This window comes from Aricia agestis, chromosome 13, assembly GCF_905147365.1.
Source record: "Aricia agestis chromosome 13, ilAriAges1.1, whole genome shotgun sequence".
NCBI lineage: Eukaryota > Metazoa > Arthropoda > Insecta > Lepidoptera > Lycaenidae > Aricia > Aricia agestis.
In genome coordinates, this window is record NC_056418.1 from 12,103,510 (window position 1) to 12,124,798 (window position 21,289).

At 35.7% G+C, this 21,289-nt stretch overlaps 1 protein-coding gene across 2 annotated transcripts; it reads left to right on the forward strand.

Moving 5' to 3' along the window:
* The first annotated feature begins 1,170 nt into the window (after positions 1–1,170).
* Positions 1,171–20,025, forward strand: LOC121733016 (leucine-rich repeat-containing protein 39-like). Of its 2 annotated transcripts, none has more exons than XM_042123086.1 (4): positions 1,171–1,924; positions 16,951–17,101; positions 18,591–19,064; positions 19,872–20,025. In XM_042123086.1, exons 1-4 carry the CDS (start codon positions 1,264–1,266, stop codon positions 19,990–19,992), a joined length of 1,407 nt encoding a protein of 468 aa, XP_041979020.1. In that variant the 5' UTR covers positions 1,171–1,263; the 3' UTR covers positions 19,993–20,025. The 2 variants fall into 2 exon arrangements, with proteins under 2 accessions (XP_041979020.1, XP_041979019.1); XM_042123085.1 differs by lacking the exon at positions 1,171–1,924 and adding an exon at positions 13,789–14,502.
* The last annotated feature ends 1,264 nt before the right edge of the window (positions 20,026–21,289 follow it).

A 21,289-nucleotide genomic window follows, 5' to 3' on the forward strand; every position in this document is an offset into this window, starting at 1 on the left:
TCAGATATTCTGACATTGACTGAACTCACGATAAAATTAGCTGGTACCGACTTCAAATAATGAAGACTGTAGTATTTACAGAATTAGTTCAGATTTAGACGAATTCTGAAAAATATAGAGTAAGAGTTATTTAATACTTTTTGTACATATTATTATTGTTTTTACCTTGGAAGTCGGTTTTAATTTTTTGTTAAAAATAATAATTATATTGATAAGTGCATTTGTTGAATAAATAATAGTAAATTATTACAACTCGAGACTGACGGCGACCATTGTTTGTGTGACGGGATAGCGATGGAAGTTGCCATGGTGCCATACTTATTTAGTCACTTCAATAAAATAATATTATGGGCGAAGTACATTATATAGCAAAACAATGTTTGCCGGGACAGCTAGTAATGTATAGATTACTAGATGATGCCCGCAAACTTCGTCGCAAAAAAAAACTTCATCAAATGGAAACTACACATTTTTCCGGAAAAAAGTATGATATGTAATTTCGCGGGACTCAAACTATGTTCATACCAAATGTCATCAAAATCGGTTCAATGGTTTAAGCATGAAGAGGTAACAAACAGACAGACACTTTCACATTTATAATATTTGTATGGAAGTATGGATTTGTTCCAGTCCCCCTCTTTTACATGATAAAGGATGTTTGGCTCACTGTATGTACAATGCACTAAATGATAAAATTCAATTACTTATCTAAACTAATACATTTAGATAAGGGAAGGAAGGAAACACATATTGTTTCAACTTTGATTCATTGGTGAAGGAATTGTTTAAACAATAATATCAATGTAAGTTTTGTGTGTTATTTTTTATCTGTAAACTAGGTTTTAAAGAAAAGTGAGAAGTGGAGGCGGTTAAATCGACAAGGGCCTTGCCCTTAAATATAAAGAGCTGAAGCTAGTTTAGTAGAAAAAAAGAAAATAAATTCTCGCCTATAGTGTTTTTCAAATTAGGATTTGTGTGTTTTGTTCAGAATTCTGTAATGTTAATGTTATCGACCAAAAATATTACAATCTAATTAATAACTAATATTAAGCGTAAATAGGGCATCGGATTGTCGGCTTACACCTCAAACTGTGAACTACTTTCGGCTTCCGAAACGAACGGAGACCAGCTGAGTCCCTCGCACATGCGCAAAGCAGTCCCACCCATACACAAAGGGAGACCTGACGTGGCGTTTCACAAATGAAAATAAACGAAAATACGCGATACGAAATGATCCCGAAATAAAATCCAGCCAAAACAAACATGGAGGAACGCAAGGTACTGTTTTTCATACTTTCCCTCATATTCTACTGTCTATACAGCGTCAATATGTGGTTCCTGACGAAGAATGAGAACCAAAACATTGTACTGACGCCTAAATTAAAAATATCCGGATACAACCCACTGGGTAAGCCGATCCCATTAATGTTTAAAGACGCCTGCAGCGTAGTAGATGTGTTTACGAAGAAACCGCCAGTAAATAAAGCGAGAAAGTTAAAAATACAAGACATGGATACGGATAATAATACGATCACGGTGATCGGAATTACCGTGTTTCTAGTTATATTATTGTTGAACGCGTTCCTCGATATACTCAAAGTGAAAGAAGAGGAGAGAGCCAGAAGGAAACTGAACCCGGATGGTGAAAGAAGAAAATCGCTCGCGGAATTCGCGAATAAGAAGATATTGAGAAGAGAATCGAGCAAGTTTGGCGCACAGTTGTTCCAGATCTCGGAATCCGTGGCAACTACTCAAGAAGAGAATAAAAGTAGAAAAGAAACGAGACCTTATACTCGTGGGGAATCCATTAACTCTTTTCTCAGTGAAAAAACACAGAAGACGCAGGAGTCTTCTGCCCCGGCCTCGATCGGTGATACTTCAGACCCTAAGCTGGTCAAAAGACAGTCAGTTGCTAAACTCATTGGTAAGTTTTTATTTAGCTACTTCTATTAATGCACAATTTAACGTCTTAATGTTAATGTTAAAATTAGAGAAACAAATATTATTTTTCTTCTTGAGATTAATAGATAATACAAAAAAGTTAGAGACTGTGCAAGTAATTTTACATAATTTGTTTCTCTTATAATTCCTTCTGTGCCTTTAAATATTCATGGTCTATTTGTTCTTTTCGATGTCTATTTTTACATGTTTTTCCATATTTTAAATGTTGTTTAATTGGATGTTTCTGTCTCTTTCTCGCCTCTTACAAGGTCTATCTGACGAATGAGACAACGCTTCAGGTAAAATATTTTCAGTACACCCTTTACGCTTAATATGTTTTGGAACACATTTTTTTAAACCCTTTAATAATAATAAAAAACTATCTACGATAATTGTGAAAACGCTTGTTCAATGTGTCCCGACACCAGTGTCCGACCCTTTAATGTTATGAGTTATGATGTATAGCATATTTTATCGACAAATTGTCTGTTGTTGGATAGCATATTTTATCGACAAATTGTCTGTTGTTGGATATTTACATGACAAATATTGGTAAGATTAGTACAGTGTGAACCCGAAAAAAACTATAATTTTTAAAGTAAAGTGGCAGCAATTGTAGTTACAGTTCACGGTTGTAAAACCGTGAGAGAAAGGAAGAATTTGAGAGCCAATTTGTCGATAAAATATGCCGTATACATTAAACGATCGGACACTGGTGTCAGAACACATTGTAAATATGTATATCCGTTATTGTACACGTATTATATTTAACATTTTCCTCTTGCATGAATGTTGTAGTAAAAATAAATCGCATGATTTCGTTTCAGCTTTTGTGGTTGTGTCCTACTTCGGCTGAAAAGTTTTGCTTCCAACAAACGTAATATAGGCCAGTTTATTTCAACTCTGTATCATACCTGGACTTTGTGCTTGTATTATATTCAATGCTTTGATATTATTTTAAAGAGTATGTTTATAGAGCATAAAATTATATAAAAGATTTTTTTCCATTTGAACTAAGATGCAAATAATGTTGGCAAGTAAGTAATATGTAGTTAGTTATTTAGAAAAATAAGCAGGTGTCTAGAAAAGAGATACGTATTTTATAATCCTTCTTCTTGAAACAAGTCGTACAATTTCACTGTATACAGCGATCGGTCATCCTCAGGCATTCGTTAGTATATCCTCATTTCAATTTGGTTCTGGGGTGAACTGTCCAAACGCAAAATGTAGCAGTCTTTGTCTGACACGTTGGAAATAACGAAATTTAAAAACAACCCCCTATTCAATAATTTTAAGTAAATCAAACTCAAACTCGGCATGATGAATTATAGACATGCTCGATAATGTCAGCTTTCAAACAAACAAAACTAGATCAAAATCGGTTCATCCGTTTGGGTGCTACGATACCACGGACAGACACCCACACAGACAGACTCAAACTTATAACACCCCTCTTTTTGTCGGGGGTTAAAAATAGTTTTTATTATTCGTAGGTTAAAAATAACAAAAATACTCTAATTATTAACGGTGGTTAAGATTTAAACTCGATGCTTACGTTCAACAAATTACAATTCTAAATCTGTAAGAGCCATAAACTCCTACGTAATTCGTATTTAAGGGCCTTCCCTTAATTTACCGTATTTAAAGCCTTATAAACTCAGATTTTGAAAGCTACTAAGTTATAATAAAAATACAGCAATAATCTTCAGTATATCAACATTCCTTTCCCCGTTTTAAATTTTCTAATTTTGTTTATTATACTCACGATATCAGCTTCCAAAGTAAAACCAATTTATCAAAATTCAAGCATACATTCAGCATCTCCTTAGGATTCACAAATTACTTTTATTTGAAACACACGCCAATAGATCGACAATATCATATACTACATATTCCCCGTTTTAAATTTCTTTTATTACAATTTTGAACTAAGTTAAGTAAAAAATAGGGTTTTGGTGCGATCTCGGCAACGCGGCAAATATATGGCCAAGGTCGTTTGTTCGGGGGACGGCCTTAAGAGAACAGCCATTACTCTGTTAATAAATCTTACATGTAACACTCTACACTTGTTTGTTTTATGCGCTGCCGTAAATGATGAAACTTTAGTATACAGTACCAAGTTTTATGGTGGTTTAAAATTGGTATAATGAGGACTGTGTATGTACTATGCAAGTGGGTAACTACGTAGTCTATACCAAGACATATTGTGTAGTTTTTTTGTCTCTAATGTTTGAATTAAATCGAGAAAAAAATTGGAAATTACTTAGTAATGGCTCTAAGTATTATAAAATAGAGTAGGGATACATTTTTCAATTAAACTTTTAATAATAATTAATTAATTGAGAAGGTCACAAAACACATCATATCGTAACCTCTTATAGTCCGCGCAATCCACGAAGACGCGCCCCACTACTCCTCCTAATCGTTTATAGTATGTGTGTGCAAGCTTTCGCCAATGTTTGAGTGTTATCGGTACACACTTATTACCTATGAGTGCACGCTCACACTACAATAAATAGACTAATTAAGAAAAACCGTCACGGTCACCCAAAAAGTGGTGGGACGCGTCTTCGTGGATTGCACGAACCATAATCACCAATATTAATTAGGGTTACGGAATATTATACAACAGCTGACAATACTTAATTCTAGTTACTTTGATACTAATTCTGGTATGAACAAACATATTATACCTATTGATTACAATTATAATCCATTATGTAATCACATAATTATAAATCTGATGATCAATTTGGCAGCTCCCCAGTGTCGGCTGAACTGTCAATAATTGAAGATATGTGTTGATGTACTGATTACCTGATTAGTAAGTGACCCTAGAGACTGTATTTAGCGTAATGTAATTGTATCCTCTAATCTCTATCATCAACAACAGGATAATTTAGACTCTATAGTTCTATTCGGTGATAATTTTAAGACGCTCCCTATACGGAGATGCCGTAATTTACCGTTTTTAGGGTCTTATTAACTCATAATTTGAAAGCTACAAAATTATAATAAAAATACAGCAATAATCTTCAGCATAATATTAAAATTCCTTTCTCCGTTATTAATTTCCTATTTTTGTTTATTATACTCATGATATCAGCGTCTAAAGTAATACTAATTTATTTTTGCAAATTACGTTTATTTGAAACACACGCCAATAGATCGACAATTTCACTAACTACATATTTGCCGTTAGAATTTTTTTAGGTCAATTTTGAACTAAGATAAGTAAAAAAAAATACGATTTTGTTGCGATCTCGGCAACGCGACAAATGCATTGTCAAGGTCGTTTGCCCAGGGAATGGCCTTAACGAAGTTAGCGACATAACTAGTCGTTTAACTGGACTTCGCCGTCGAAATTGTCGAATACAAGTCGCTTAGCCTAGCCTGGGTAGCTAGATCCCCAGAGTTTGGACACTAGAACAAACGTGTCTTTAAATCGAAGTAGCTCAACACTGGGAAGTTAAACGCACGTGCTACGTGATACTGCATGTTTTGCTAAGCTATAACTTTTGTAAAGTTCCATATTTTACGTTTTAGGCGATTGCAAAAGGAATCAGAAGAGTACCAAATCGGATTATTCCTCCTAGAATTATTTGCCTATGAACGAATTTACCACGTAACCTACGTATCATCAGATTAATTTATTCATACACTAATTTGGAGACTTACAACGCGACCAAATTACGTCTACCGTCTGCCTTTAAAACAATTTCTCTGAACCGACCCATGTAGATCTTCAAAACCTCCTAAAACTAACTCCACCTTCGGCAACTTTAAGGCAATGCACCTGCAGCTCTTTTAATGTTTGCGAGCGTCCATGGTCGACGGTAGTTGCTTTCTATCGTCACCCGTTTGTTCGTTTGCCCCTTATTTTATAAAAAAAATCCTCATGTTCCAGGGGCCAGACCGGTGCCGATGGTGCGACGCTCCTCCTTCCCGGTGCTGCTGCAGAACCCGGACGTCCATGCGCTGATGATGAGCCACAAGCAGGCATCGTTCGACAGCGATGATGAAAGCGAGGGGAAGAGGCGCAGAGTGAGGATCTTACGCCGATTCTAAGTGGTAGAAGAAAAAGGGTGTTCTTGGCTTTAGTTGACATGAAGATACTGCACTCTAAGGCTTGACCACAACACTGCGTTGCGGCGTCGTATCGCAAATACAACCTTTGAAAAGCAATGTAGTTTTTTGCGATGCGACGCCGCAACGCAGTGTTGTAGCCTGGATCTTAGGGTCACTTTATTTTGCAACACAACGAGGCAATGCGTTATGATGTATTTTCAAATGAGTTGTTCAAAACCGAACTTTATTACCTTAAAAATATGAGACAGATTAAACTGACAGACATGCCGCTCGCGGTGTTAGGTTGTTATGTAACCTGACTTTTAATTGTAATTCAGCGTTTGCGCACTATTACTTAGGTATTTTTTTTAAATCGTAGCGTGAAATAAACAGTAAAAGAGGGTGCAGATTAGAATGTGGTCCAGATTCTGAGAATGAATCAAGTCAGAATGATACTAGGGTAAAGAGGAACCAAGTCAGAATAATGCTAGGGTAAACAAGTAATGGTAGGGTTGTACCAAAGGTTGAAATTAGTATTGGTGAAGTATATTAATTATGTGAATGTGGTTAGGGCCGAATATTTTTATCAATTGAATATATATTATTAAAGAATGTGTTATGTGAAACGGTTTTAAAATTTATTAATCGCTCTATTTAAAAACTAAAGCAATATTTAGGGTGGGTTGCACCAACTAACTTTGACCATAACAAAATATCAAAATTAAATGAACTGTCAAATCCCTAGTAAAAGTGCATAATGGACGCCATATTTGACGTTAAACTTAACTATAACTACGCCTCTGGTACACCAGAGGCGTATATAAAAAATTTAAGGTATTTACTATTTACATTTGGTAAATAGTAAATACCTTAAATTTTTTATAGACAATAAAACTGTATCTTTTTATGGATTGGCTGTTAAGGGTGGGTTGTAACCCACCCTTAACAGCCAATCCATAAAAAGATTTTTTTTAGAAGAAGAAGTTTTACAATCCATAAAAAGATACAGTTTTATTGTCTATAAAAAATTTAAGGTATTTACTATTTACCAATATTATTAGAAGAATATAATATTATATCTTTTAAATATAGCTATTTTCTATCTTACACGTCGACTGATTTTATCACCAAAGATATTGTAGCGCTTTTATTAATTCTCAATCGCGTAATAAGCTCAAAATTTTGCCTCTTTCGCTCAGTATAACATAAGCAGTTTGAGAAACAAGCTTTCCGCAATCTACTGGTTTTTAAACAGGTACCTTATTATGACAGAACTTTTAATTATTGGTTCTATTGTTATGCAATTAGCTTTCAAGCAAAGGCGAATGCCCAAAAAAACTCATAGTCGATTGAAATAATTTATATGCAGCAAAGTAGACCATTAGTAGTAGATTGTAAATATGTAACTCATTTTATTCATATATATAACATATAAAAGGATAATTTGAAAAAATAAATCTGAGATTTATTTTTTCAAATTACAGCATTACATATAAGTACTCAATATATTTTGAGACAGCGCTTTGAATCAACTATGTAGTTTCTTCCTTTGTTTTTGTGTTTTCCTGAAAAAACGATGGTGACACCTATAAGAATATACAATTTAGAGAAAATAAAGTCAAAACCGGCCAAGTGCGTGTCGGGCCACGAGCAAAGGTTCCGTACTCCATAGTACCGCGTAGTAACATTTTTTTAAAAGATCTTATACTTATATCATTTTGTCGGCATCATTAATATGTGCATTCATGCCGAATTACAGCTTTGTAGGTCCTATAGTCTCTGAGCAAAACCGCGGTCCGCGGAAAGACAGACGGACAGACAGACGGGCGGACGGACAGACGAACGGACAGACCGAAACTATAAGAGTTTCTTGTTGACTACGGAACCCTAAAAAGAGATGTCGCCGTACGTTTTTCGGAAGAAAGCGTATTCCCTCTTAAACGCACCCGTAGCTCTACTAATGTTACGAGTGTCCATGAGTGACGGTAATTGCTTTCTATCAGGTGACCCGTTTGCTCGTTTGCCCTTTTTTTTCTAAAAGACCTGGATAGTTAACTGATATCATGACGTAATAATTGTTAAAAATACATTGTACATGTTGTACCATTTCTATACTAATCTGACATTCTATACTTTCAGACATGAAAGTGATAAATATTTTAATATTAAATACACGAATATAAGAATCAGTAGACAAATATAAATGTGTTTTTACTACGTACTAATCGTCACAATATCGTTTAGTAGTATCATGTCATCCTAAATATCATAGATTCCTATAAGAAAAGTCAATTGGTTACGATCGTTTTTAAAGTACTTGGTGATTGTTATTTGTTTAATCCAAAAAGGACACTGTATTTGGGATACCGTATATGTAGTCTACCATGCCACATATATAAATGGTTTGAATCGATTACGGGTTTTTTGGTCCATACATTTTTGGGCATTCACCTTTGTGTTGTTATAATTAGATAAAATTATAATACATAATAATTATAATTTATATGATCTAAATAAATTAACGAGTCACGAAGATAGATGACTTTTTTAAATTATGTACTTATTGTGTATGTGTATCGTCTCATTTGGATCACAGTTAAATTGTAGATAATAATGTTTTACTCGAAGTAAAATTAATTTTTACTCAAAATAGTATATGAACTTGTAGAATCGATACTAGTTTACATATCAATATTAGCCTAATATTGAATTAGGTATTTATTTTGTAATTTTAAATATTTTTAATGTGTAATTTTTTTTCTATTGTATCTTTCTTTAATCTGTGATATTAGAAATTTATTCATTCATTAAAACATTAAAAATAACATGAAATATAATATCGTTATTTATACAGTGTGTAACAAAAATAAGTGATAATACTTTAGGGTGTGTACGTGTTCCTTGTAGAGAGTTCACTGTGAAAGTAGCAGCTCTGAAAGACGAAATTTTTTTTTCACTTTTGCATGGGCAAGGGCCAGAGCGTCACGAGTTTCCCCATACAAAAGTGAAAAAAATTTTTGGTCTTTCAGAGCTGCTACTTTCACAGTGAACTCTCTACAAGGAACACGAACAAACCCTAAAGTATTATGACTTATTTCTGTTACACCCTGTATATTATTTTTATAGGAGATTTCATATTGTATGTATTTTTCTAAAGAGTTAATTTTCCTTTATAAACAAATTCTAGTCTAAGAAGTTCCCAAACATTTTAAGTACTAAATAAGTATAAAAACCTACTGGTGGTATTATATATTTACACTATTTTTAATATTATGTGTTAGTGTAAGCATCGTTATCCTTGAAACCATCAAATTAGCCCGTCAAAATGCTGGGAACTCAAAAAAATCCGTCTTCATACCCATACGGATAGGATATAGGTACGGATAGGATATACCGGATATACCGGATCGGCAATTTGTATGGGTATAAAGACGGATTTTTTTGAGTTCCCAGCATGATTGTTCTCATAGAAAAATTTGTTCATTTTGACGGGCTCATTTGATGGTTTCAAGGATAACCATCTTGTATAATCTGTAATGAAAGTATGGCATAATAATGAAGACTTTAGTGGAAGAAGCAGCTACAAGGTAAAATGTTAGTTATCTGGTTCTTCCACTCAAGTCATTAATTATGAATTAAAGTATTCTTAAAATTTCATCTCTTTCAACTATTTTCTAGTAGATTCTATCAGAAAGTTTTATGTAACTAGATTTATAACGAGCTTTATATCTTATCTCTATGACCTTAAACTAAAGTCTGATTTTATGTAAATATCATTTGACCTTTTATATTAGACGTAAAAACCTGTAAATATATATAAATGTATGAAAAATCCATTGATCTCTTAAATAAAATTACTTGTGTCTTCGTTGTGGTTATTTTTATCTATATTTTATACTTATTATTATTCACAGCAAGTGTATAGCTTATTTAGTGATAATAAAGCGTTTATTCCAGGTGTCTGTAACACAGAATATGTACGAGTATTAGTAGTAACAACAGAATTCCCACTTGCGAAACCCGTTTAAAGAAATAACGACTCATGTTACGATACTATTAAGTTCAAATTCCGACCGGGCAGTGCTAGGTGCCTACAATTATATATTCACCTACATGTCCGCTTTCTTTCTATCGCATAACTCGTACCTTTTCTGACGAAATCAATGTTTTCGCCTTTTAGAAAACAAAATATTCTTTTTAATATTATATTAGACTTAATATGTTATAAATGCGAAAGTTTATCTGTCTGTCTGTCCGTCTGTCTGTTACCTCTTCACGACCAAACCGCGGAACCGATTTTGATGAAATTTGGTATGGAGGTACTTTGAGTCGCGGAAAAGGACATGCGATACTTTTTATCCCGGAAAAATGTACGGTTACTCGCTACATAAACGAACTTTGGCGCAACTCATCTAGTATACAGGGTGTAACAAAACTAAGTGATAATACTTTAGGGTGTGTCTGTTCCTTGTGAGACCAATTCACTTTTGTATGGGCTAGCGCTCCAGCGTCGCGAGTTTCGCCATACAAAAGTGAAAAAAAATTTTGGCCTTTCAGCGCTGCTACTTTCACAGCGAGCTCTATGTACTTTAGGATATATGTGTGGGTCCCCACACATATATCCTAAACTTTTATCACTTACTTTTGTACACCCTGTAATTGTATACTATTAAGTCGCAAATGGAATTTATACGTGGGAGAGCCATGCTTCGGCACGAATGGGACGGCTCGACCTTCTCCGGTTTTCTCGACCGGAGAAATACCACTTTCTCACAGAAAACCGGCGTGAAACAGCGCTTGCGCTGTGTTTCGCCGAGTGAGTGAGTTTACCGGAGGCCCAATCCCCTACCCTATTTCCTTCCCTACCCTCCCCTATTCCCTTCCCTTCCCATCCCTACCCTCCCCTATTACCCTTTTCCCTCTTAAAAGGCCGGCAACGCACCTGCAGCTCTTCTGATGCTGCGAGTGTCCATGGGAGACGGAAGTTGCTTACCATCAGGTGACCCGTTTGCTCGTTTGCCCCCTTATTTCATAAAAAAATGGAGTTGCGGGCAACATCTAGTTATCACATAAAAGTGTTATGTACGTTATATATTCGAATGTGGCTTCAACTGCCATTATAGTGATATCCCGAGTTTGTTTACACCGAACGTCCTCGGCCCAGTGGCGTTGGAGTATCGCCAACATTGAAAACATTGGGTTTTTCATACGATCGTGATAGCTATTTTGTTTAGAATAATATAGTAAATATTATTAGAGACTATAATAATAGCTCCCACACCGGTTTCGGTGACGGTGGCCGGTTTCATTGAAACCAGGCCAGCTACGCAGGAGTAATTTTATAGTGCCCAAGTGTGTGCGCAGTACACAAGAGCACTCTCTATTCCTTTACTCTCATAACCCAGTGGGACGGACGACCGACACGACTGGCGAGAGATCAGGCGCAGGACCGACTTTTTACATGCCCATCCGACGCATGGATCATCTTACTCGTCAGACAATCAGGTGATCAGCCTGCATTGTCCTTACCAAACTTGGTTATTCTCCGTGGTCTAGTGGTATCTCTATACCACTAGACCACGGAGGCGTCAATTAGAGACTATATACTTACGATAAAACATAAAAGAAGCCCAAATGATTTGATAAAATAAGATATGGATAGATAAATTTATTTCAAAAGACAAAAAACTCTACCTAAAAGGTAGAGCTATAAAGTTTTTTTTTAACCTATATAATAACCAGCTGAAATTACAAAAGTAAAATGTATAATCATGCTAAAATATACCTACAATAAATTCCTTTAGGTATAATAATATCATGATTCATTATAAGTATTGCTTTGCAAGTATAATTTTTTTTTCAGCTGGTATTTGATATTTCAAATGCAAGTTGTTATTTGTTAGCTATTAAAATGAAAGTATAAATACCATAGTGACTGAAAGACACTTCAAGTTTAAGATATATTATTATAAAACTGTATTATTGGTATATACTTTCTGAGAAAATGTAATTATAGAGTAATTGAAGGGCGCAAGCTGGGCGGGCGGGAGCTAAGGGCGGTAATTGGGTAAAAATCCAGTATCGCCTAGAGCGTCTATTAAAACCAATCTTAAACATTATGAGCCGATATCATAAATGTTATATTTTAAATTTTAATGTAAATAACGTAAAGTAATAAGCAAAAAAATTGTAATGCACTATTTTTTTTTATTAATCTTTGTCACAAAATAACAAAGATGATTCATTTTCTCCGTTTTTTCCACATTTTATATTGATTCTTCGCTCTCATTAGTCGCAGCGTGATATTGTTTATTTTTATACAGGGATATACACTATACAGGTCATTTGATTATACGGGTTTGTTTAATTTATAAGGGAAAAATGACAAATTGTATTTTTGTAATAAAATGTTAGTTATCTGGTTCTTCCACTCGCGTCTTTAAATATTTTTCTCAGAAAGAGGCAAAACTCTTGTCTGACAGATCAGCAGGGCCCCCGTAAGGGCTACTGGCGCCTGTGTGCAAAAAAAGAATTTTGGCGATCCTTTAGGCAAATTTTTTGGGACCTTCGTTTTGGCGCCCCTAGAGGATGGCGCCCGTGTGCATTGCACACATTGCACATATGGTAGCGGGGGCCCTGCAGATTAGGTATATTCTACAGCCCTCTTCAATACATGGTCTATCCAACACAAAAAAGATTTTACAAAGTGTTACAGCTTTAGGTACTTAGATTAAAATCATCTCAAAATCTACAAGTCTCGCTCTTGTCATAGGAGGTAAGTATCTGAGACTTCATTCATTATAAAATGTCTGCTTTAGAATTTAAAGTTTAAATTTAAAGAAATTGGTATTCTAACTGTTGCTTCTCAATACATTTTGGACAATGTAATATATGTTAGAAAAAATATAAATAAATTTAAAGTTAAAAGTGACATTTACTGTAGAAATAGTAGAAATAAGCACAAGCTGGATATGCCAGTGATCAGACTTAGTAAAGTCAGTAAGTCTTTTAAAGGTCAATGTATACGCCTTTACAATGAAATCCCAGAAAACGTTCAAAATCTTTCCATCAATAAATTTTTAAAAAAGTAGTCAAAGAGCGTTTGTGTGCCAAAGCTTATTATAAGGTCAATGATTTCATAGAAAATGGCACATCTTGGTAGTAGGATGGCTTCTTGCAAGGCTACTTCTACATTATTATATTATGACTTACAATTATGTATGTTGACATTGTATATAATATTAAGTTACAAAATTGTAAACTTTATTTTAAAAAGAACAATTTTTCTCTCACTTTTTTGGTAGAAAATGGGACCCGTGCGAGTTTCTTACGCCGGTTCTTTCCGCCGGGGTAGTTCCCGAACCGGTGGTAGGCATCAGGTAGACATTCTGAAAAAATTTGATTCAAATTTACTCAGAAATAAAACATTTTTTTTTATTCACATTAATTTATCTGCTATATTATAGATAGCATCACCAAAAAATATCGATTATTAACTTCTACTACTTAATAATAACAAATCTCGATTTCTACGATGTCCTTGCTTAGCGTCCTTATCAATGCAAGAGAAACTTCAGTTTACTACATTAATCTACTGCGGCTCGATAGCATATTAATTCTACCTTTAAAAAAATATTTATACGTAATATAAATATGAATTTTAACATAATATTTATACACAATATAAATATGAATTCTATCGGGTGTGTTGGGAAATGAAAATTCTAATTTTACCCGAAAGACCTTGCTGTAACAAAAATAATTCGCGCCAACCTCGCCCGCAATAGTCTTGTGGCTACGGGAATAAAGGGAACTCGTATCTTAACGTGAATAAAGTGATAAAAAATGAATAAAGTGAATAGTAAAGTGAAAAACAAAGTGTAGTACACAATATTACGTTAATAGAAACGAATAGTGTAAGATAAGTTAAATTAATAGCAGAGTTTCAAGTGGATCTTTATTTGTTATTTGATTTTTGACAGTAAATGAATTAAACAATAAGGTGTCTTCAAACTAGCAAAGTTCATAAAACGCTTTTAACAACAGTTACAGAATGAACGGTTCAAATAGTTAATGTCAAAATGATCCACTAACAATCCAAAATGCCATACCAAATCCCCAGCAACGTTTTACATTGGAACTATAGAGGGTTTAAACAGTTCCCAATTCAGAATATAAAGGGGGAAGAAACAGAAATCACAGATATTTACCTGAAAGAAAACTTAATCTCCGAAATTCCAAACGATATAGAAAAACTAGCGAACTTGGAGAGTTTGTACCTAAGTGGAAATGATATAACGGTGTTGCCAAAGGAAATATCTAAGTTGACTCGTTTAAAATGTTTGGATATCAGTGGGAATCGTCTAAGGTGGATTCCTGATGAAGTGGGAGAGCTCCAGAATCTGAAGTTTCTGATTCTGGATGAGAATGAGCTGAGCTGTCTTCCGCTGAGACTGGCGGAAGTCAGAGGACTCCGATACCTTTCGGTTTGTGGTAAATTTTTAAATATTCAAGTTGTTACATTATGTTTTGTACCTGGTTTAGTAAGGGGTTTGTGTTTTAAACTTTTAACATTTGAATATAAAATTTAATGAAATATAAACCCCTTACTAATAAAATAAAATGTACTTAATTCTGTCGCACTGTCTTCGTCAGTCATGTGACGTTTTCAATAGATCACACAAAGACAATCAGTTTGTCGCTATCTATATAAATATTTTTAACGCAATCAACGCACGGTCCACAGACCAGACCTTGAAATGTCGCATAGTAGTTTTTTTTAATGAAATAAGGGGAAAACGAGCAAACGGGTCACCTGATGGAAAGCAACTTCCGTCGCTCATGGACCCTCGCAGCATTAGAAGAGCTGCAAATGCGTAGCCGGCCTTTTAAGAGGGAATATGGTAATAGGGGAGGGTAGGATTGGAAGGGAAGGGAATAGGGTAGGGAAGGGAATAGGGTAGGGGATTGGGCCTCCGGTAAACTCACTCATTCGGCGAAACACAGCGCAAGCGTTGTTTCACGCCGGTTTTCTGTGAGAAAGTGGTATTTCTCCGGTCGTGCGGCGCATTCGTGCCGAAGCATATAGAGTATTTAGTCTTTTGCAATAGGCGTTCACTAAAAACTAGACTTGCTACCCGAAACAGACTATTTCTAGTTTAGCATCTCATTTATGAAATCAGTATTGCACAACAATTACGGACTGCCCAAATCATTAAATCCAGTCGGGTAAAAACGGGACATAGTAATGTTGGTACATCGCAATAGTCATAAACTGTACGAATTCCGCCGATAACAAACTAAACGCTATAAATCAACTCCTAACTTCCCTATTGATCTGTACGGACCGTAGTACTTGAAAAGTAGAGGTGGCACATAGGTACCATCGAGGAAGTTGATTCCTATGCAATTGACAGACCAACGTTATTTGGTCGAATATGTCAATTCAATGTTAACTGTGATCTGTCAGCTGGGTTTGACGTAACGCAACCAAACTACTTAGGTCCCCGATTTGCATAGGAATCAACTTCTCTGATAGTACATTGTAGCTTGTTAGAATTCAAGAGACCTAGCAAAAATAATGGGCATAAAATAATGCAGAAAATTGTTAATTATTTTGCACATTATCACGATAATATCTTCAGTAAATAGGTTGCAAAAGTAAAAAAAAAACGTTAGTATACTTGCTCAAAAAGCGACATTTACGTGACCTGAGAGATAAGAAAACATCTAAAAAATATGTGGGACATCACGTCATTACACCAAAATGCAAGGTCGAATTTGCATTAAATAGATTATGTGGTAGAGCCATGCTTCGGCATGAATGGGCCGGCTCGACTGGAGAAATACCACGGGCTCACAGAAAACCGGCGTGAAACAGCGCATCCGCTGTGTTTCGCCGAGTGAGTGAGTTTACCGGAGGCCCAATCCCCTACCCTATTCCCTTCCCTACCCTTCCCTATTCCCTTCCTTACCCTCACCTCACCTTAAACCTATTGCCTCTTAAAAGGCCAGCAATGCACCTGCAGCTCTTCTGATGTTGCGAGTGTCCATGGGCGACGGAAGTTTCTTTCCATCAGGTCACCCGTTTGCTCGTTTGCCCCCTTATTTCATAAAAAAATGTACCAAGGGTTCTCCAACTAGGAATCACTCAAAAAAATGCGCGTTGTTAAAGGGACAAACCTAGCTATTTTTTCGCTTCAATAGTGTCTACATCTAAAATTTCAAGAATATACTTGCAGCCGTTGCCGAAAACCCTTTTTAAATTATTTCGTTTAAAGTATAGACTACAGAGTATAAGTATAGACTACGTATAGATTCGAGGAATGTCTCAAAATCGCCAGTGCCTAGGCTGTCCTATCTACAACTTCCTAGATCTACTGACCTATTTTCTAATGGGCATGGAGTATAATGTTTGATGCAGTATCAACTGAAGCATTAAACGTGATTGCCATTCAGATGGGCAGGGAGTTCAGATTATAACTACTTACTGATTGCTACTTCGTTCGCGTAAAGGGTAGATTTAATACAAAATTGTTTACAATAAATATACAAAAATAATAATTTAATCTTTATTGCTATAGATTTAAATAAAATGTGTCTGTCTGTCTGTTACTTTTTCACGCTTTTTGAACATTTTTTGAACCTAGTTACTTTAAATGCACGGTAAGCGAGATAAGTCCTCGAGATAAAAGTTGCGAGCAACAACTAAGTTGACTGTTGAGTATAATTATGAAGGAAAAAAAGCATTGGATTGGGTAAAAATATATTGCACTGATTAGGATGAAGCTTGGCACGAATGGGTTTAACTGTTTACTATTTCCGGAAAATGATTTCCTGGTCAGAAAGCTAGCTTAAAAAAAGATGAATTTTGCCTAAGTATTGAAATTAGTATGATATTATTATATAGGTACCTAACAACTGTCAAAACAATGTTTTCAGATAACAAACTGCAATGGATCTCTCAACGGCCGGTGTACAACTACTATCAGTGCGAGTTAAGATTCTGGCGGAACGAGACCTTGAGGACCATACCCTACGCGCTCTGGTACCACATGTTTAGAGGACAACAGACTAGGAGCCTTAATATTAGGTAACTTTATTCTTATTAGGTTGAGTTGCACCAGAGACGTGGTTAAAGTTAAAGACGTTATGGTCAAAGTTATGGTTATAGCTAAGGCTTTAACCTTAACTTTGACCACAGAATTTGAAGGAAGACGTTTGGTCCGACAAGGCTTTATAAAAACGTGGGCTGGGGCGCTGCAGCTGGTAAAGGAGAACTGTCAAAAATGTTGTTTTTGTATGATGCCAGCGTTAGTTCCTTTTTTCGCCACGTGCATTTAAAGCCTTGTCGAGCTCTATGGTTATGGTTAAATATGGCGTCTTGATGGCGTCCATTTTTTACTTTAATCAAAGATTTGACATTTTTCATTGTAGTTAAAATTATAGTTACAGTTACTTACAGTTAAAGTAAGCTGTTGTGCAACCCACCCTTAAGTATGTAACCTTATTAGGTGCTGATTTAGTTACATTGATATAGAATACGTGGGAGAGCCATGCTTCGGCACGAATGGGCCGGCTCGACCGGAGAAATACCACGTTCTCATAGAAAACCGGCGTGAAACAGCGCTTGCGCTGTGTTTCGCCGAGTGAGTGAGTTTACCGGAGGCCCAATCCCCTATCCTATTCCCTTCCCTTCCCTACCCTCCCCTATTACCCTATTCCCTCTTAAAGGCCGGCAACGCACCTGCAGCTCCTCTGATGCTGCGAGTGTCCATGGGCGACGGAAGTTGCTTTCCATCAGGTGACCCGTTAGCACGTTTGCCCCCTTATTTCATAAAAAAAAAGAAACTTCCAACAGCTTTTTTACAGCTTATGGATGATAGACAGCTCTGAATTTGTATGTATAGGCACTACAGGCCATGGCCTATGAGCGGCAGCTTCTAAGGATGGCGGCAGAGTTCGTACACAGAGGCGGCAAAGTTAAAGTGGCCTATACTCATAAAAAATCTAGCCCTGATGATATTTTTTTTTAATATAAAATAAGGGGGCAAACGAGCAAACGGGTCACCTGATGGAAAGCAACTTCCGTCGCCCATAGACACTCGCAGCATCAGAGGAGCTGCAGGTGCGTTGCCGGCCTTTAAGAGGTAATAGGGTAATAGGGGAGGGTAGAGAAGGGAAGGGAATAGGGGAGGGTAGCAAACTCACACACTCGGCGTAACCAAATCTTCATTAAATTAAAGTAAAGTTATCATTGAATTTCCATGCGTGTGCCCCTTAGACACGTTTAATAAAGCTACTGTAAACTCAAACGTAGCTTTTAAACACCGATTTTTGTGAAACCAAATACGACCAACGATGTAAGTAGAACGTAGAATAGATACTGCTACATCGCGGTATCTTCCTAACCTCACTTTGGAAATCAACGTAACTAAACCGAAAAATTAATAAAAGTTATTAAGTAATGATGAAATTTTGCATCATTATTAATTCATTCAAGTCAAATTAAGCATTATTTTTTTATCATGAAGAACAAAGCTTTCTGGAAACGTTTTAATCTGTTATTATTTTCATTTCAGATCATTACAAATTCCAAAATGTACCACCGAACCCAAAGGAAGATGTCTAGTTCGTGTTAACGAGGAATACTTAGACATTATTTTCCCACCGAACAATACTGTGATAGTAAACTTTGCTCCAGCCCCGCCAAGTCTTCTAGAATTATCCAGAAGAAAGCTCTATCAAACTATAAGTGACACAACAAAAAGACTCACTAGCGCCACCTACAGTATTTACTCAGATTATACTATTGAAGATGATTTTAGCAACGTTGATATTAATGGTAATACAACAGAGTATAAAGATGGCTGTCACAATAGAAATTTAAATAGAGAGAAACAATATACGGTGCCAAATGATGTAGTGAAGAAATACTTTGATTATCTACCGAGTTTTATAAAGAAGTATTTGTGCAACGGCCCAATATCGAGATGCGAAAATGTAAACTGCAAAGCGCCGGTTTTCGACTACGCTTACTATGAATTTTGTTTAGAGTGAGTATAAGAGTTAAATATTTTACTTATAATGACGTTATATTTAAAATTTGAAGATTCCTATCCTAAGTCATGATATTATCTTAGGGTGGGTAGCACCAGAGGCGTGGTTAAAGTTAAAGTTATGGTCAAAGTTATGGCAATAGTTAAGGCTAATTTAACTTTAACCTTAACTTTGATCACGTAATTTGACAGAAGACGTTGCCTGGTCCGACAAGTCTTTAATTAATGTGGGCAGGGGCGCTGCTGGTAAAGGAGAACTGTCAAAAATGGCGTTTTTGTATGATTACACCGTTAGTTCATTTTTTCGCCACGTGCATTTAAAGCCTCGTCGAGCTCTATGATTATGGTTAAATATGGCGTCCATTTTTTACTTTAACTAAAGATTTGACATTTTGTATAATGTATTGTAGGTAAAGTTAAAGTAAGTTGGTGCAACCCACCCTTATTTTGTGACTTATTATAGAGCCGTCTGCCGAATAATATTGTTCTTAATTTAATATTTGTAACAATTTCACCACTAGATGGGTAAACAATTTGATAATTAGGTATGCGGGAACTTGCAGGCAGCATCTTGTATTTCTTTTTTTATAAGATAAGGGTGTCAACAAGCACACGAAAGCAATTACTACGGTCGCCCATGGACACTTGCAACATCGGAAGAGCTGCAGGTGCGTTGCCGGCCTGCTAAGAGGCAATTCGCTTCCTTCTTGAAGGTTTCCAGGTCAATCGAAAATACTGCTGACGACAGTTCAGTGAAAACTGTAATATGATACAGTGTAGACATCATTTTGTATTTTGTTACAGAAAGATAATCCTGATAGACAGCTCCTCAGATGTAATACTGAGTGCAACATTTTGCTCCAAGTCCTGTGCCGATTCCTGGAACGTTGGAAAACATGTGTTGCCTTGGAAGTTGAGTTTTTAAATAACGAGAAATAAAGAACGTAATTTATTTTGTTATTGTTGTATAAAGTGTTTATTAGTTAAGCTTTTTATTCTTGAACGAATTGTTCCTAAAATACATGAAAGGAAATCTTCTAAAATGGCTGATAAATTATTAACGAACATGCTTCATAATATTTTCTTTGCTTATGTTCTCAGTGCTAACTGCTAGGGCGTTGTTCTAATAAAAGAACCGAGTCTATCTATAATAACTAAAAGCGAGAGGAATTTATAAAACAGTAATATTATTATTGTAGTCATATTATTATCTCAATATATCTACCTATTATAATATGGGGTAAGTATCTGACATGGGCGTAGCCAGCCTTGAGCTCAGGGTGGGGTAGCTGAGCAGTCAACCTATCCCCCGTGCTTGTTTTGATCGCACTTTTTTTCATGTCGACTATATAATTTTTTTGTGTAACTTTCTTACGGATATTATGATTGTTGTTGTTATAAGAAAATTTTTTTTTTCTTTAATTTATAGGCACCTTAAAGGTCAGAGCCAGGGTGGGGCAAGCGCCCCAGCTTGCCCCAGTGTGGCTACGCCCATGGTATCTGATTATTTACACGATTTATCGCAGATAATGTGAAAAAGCTCATATCTCATTAAAACTGAACCATAAGGCATAAAGATAGCAATTTATGGGTATAAAAGGTGAAATAACAAAACAGTTAAGTTTTCTTAATTTATTTATCGTAACCGACCACCATCAGAGTATTGGTCACAGACCAAAGAGACGTACAGACACGGCATCACAGAAAATATGTACTTGTGTATCACAGTTATATCGCGGGTCGGTGTCACAGAGTAAAAAATAGATATGATTTCTAATAAAAATTTCAACATTATTTTATTTCGACGCTGTTAAAGCATTTGCGTACCATCTCACAAAAAAATATGTATTGAATTATGAATGCAGTCGAATTGTTATTTAGAACATGACTGCATTCATAACTCAACTTTTTTTTGTGGGTTAAAACACAAATGCTTATTCTGAGATCATAATAATTATAATATGAGCTATCAATTGAATTAGCTTGATAATACCATCATTCAAGTTGCTCACGCACGAGCGAAACAGACTGAAATCTTAGCGACTTTCTAGAGTTTAAAATTGGGCCTCACTTCCTAATTTATGTAATTTGCAACGGAACAAAACGATCGGTTCATAACTTGTTAAAAAAGGCGTAGGCGCGTTAGGGCTAAATGTATATCTTGATACTTTTGGCCCTAAACAATAAACAGCTATTTTACGAACAAAATAAATATTATGTTC

Excerpts from the sequence above, each read along its gene's own strand:
- LOC121733016 (XM_042123086.1), top strand. The coding sequence starts at position 1,264 with ATGGAGGAACGCAAGGTACTGTTTTTCATACTTTCCCTCATATTCTAC. Across the intron at positions 1,925-16,950 it reads GTCAGTTGCTAAACTCATTG|ATAACAAACTGCAATGGATC; the intron begins GTAAGTTTTTAT and ends CAATGTTTTCAG. Across the intron at positions 19,065-19,871 it reads TACTATGAATTTTGTTTAGA|AAAGATAATCCTGATAGACA; the intron begins GTGAGTATAAGA and ends ATTTTGTTACAG.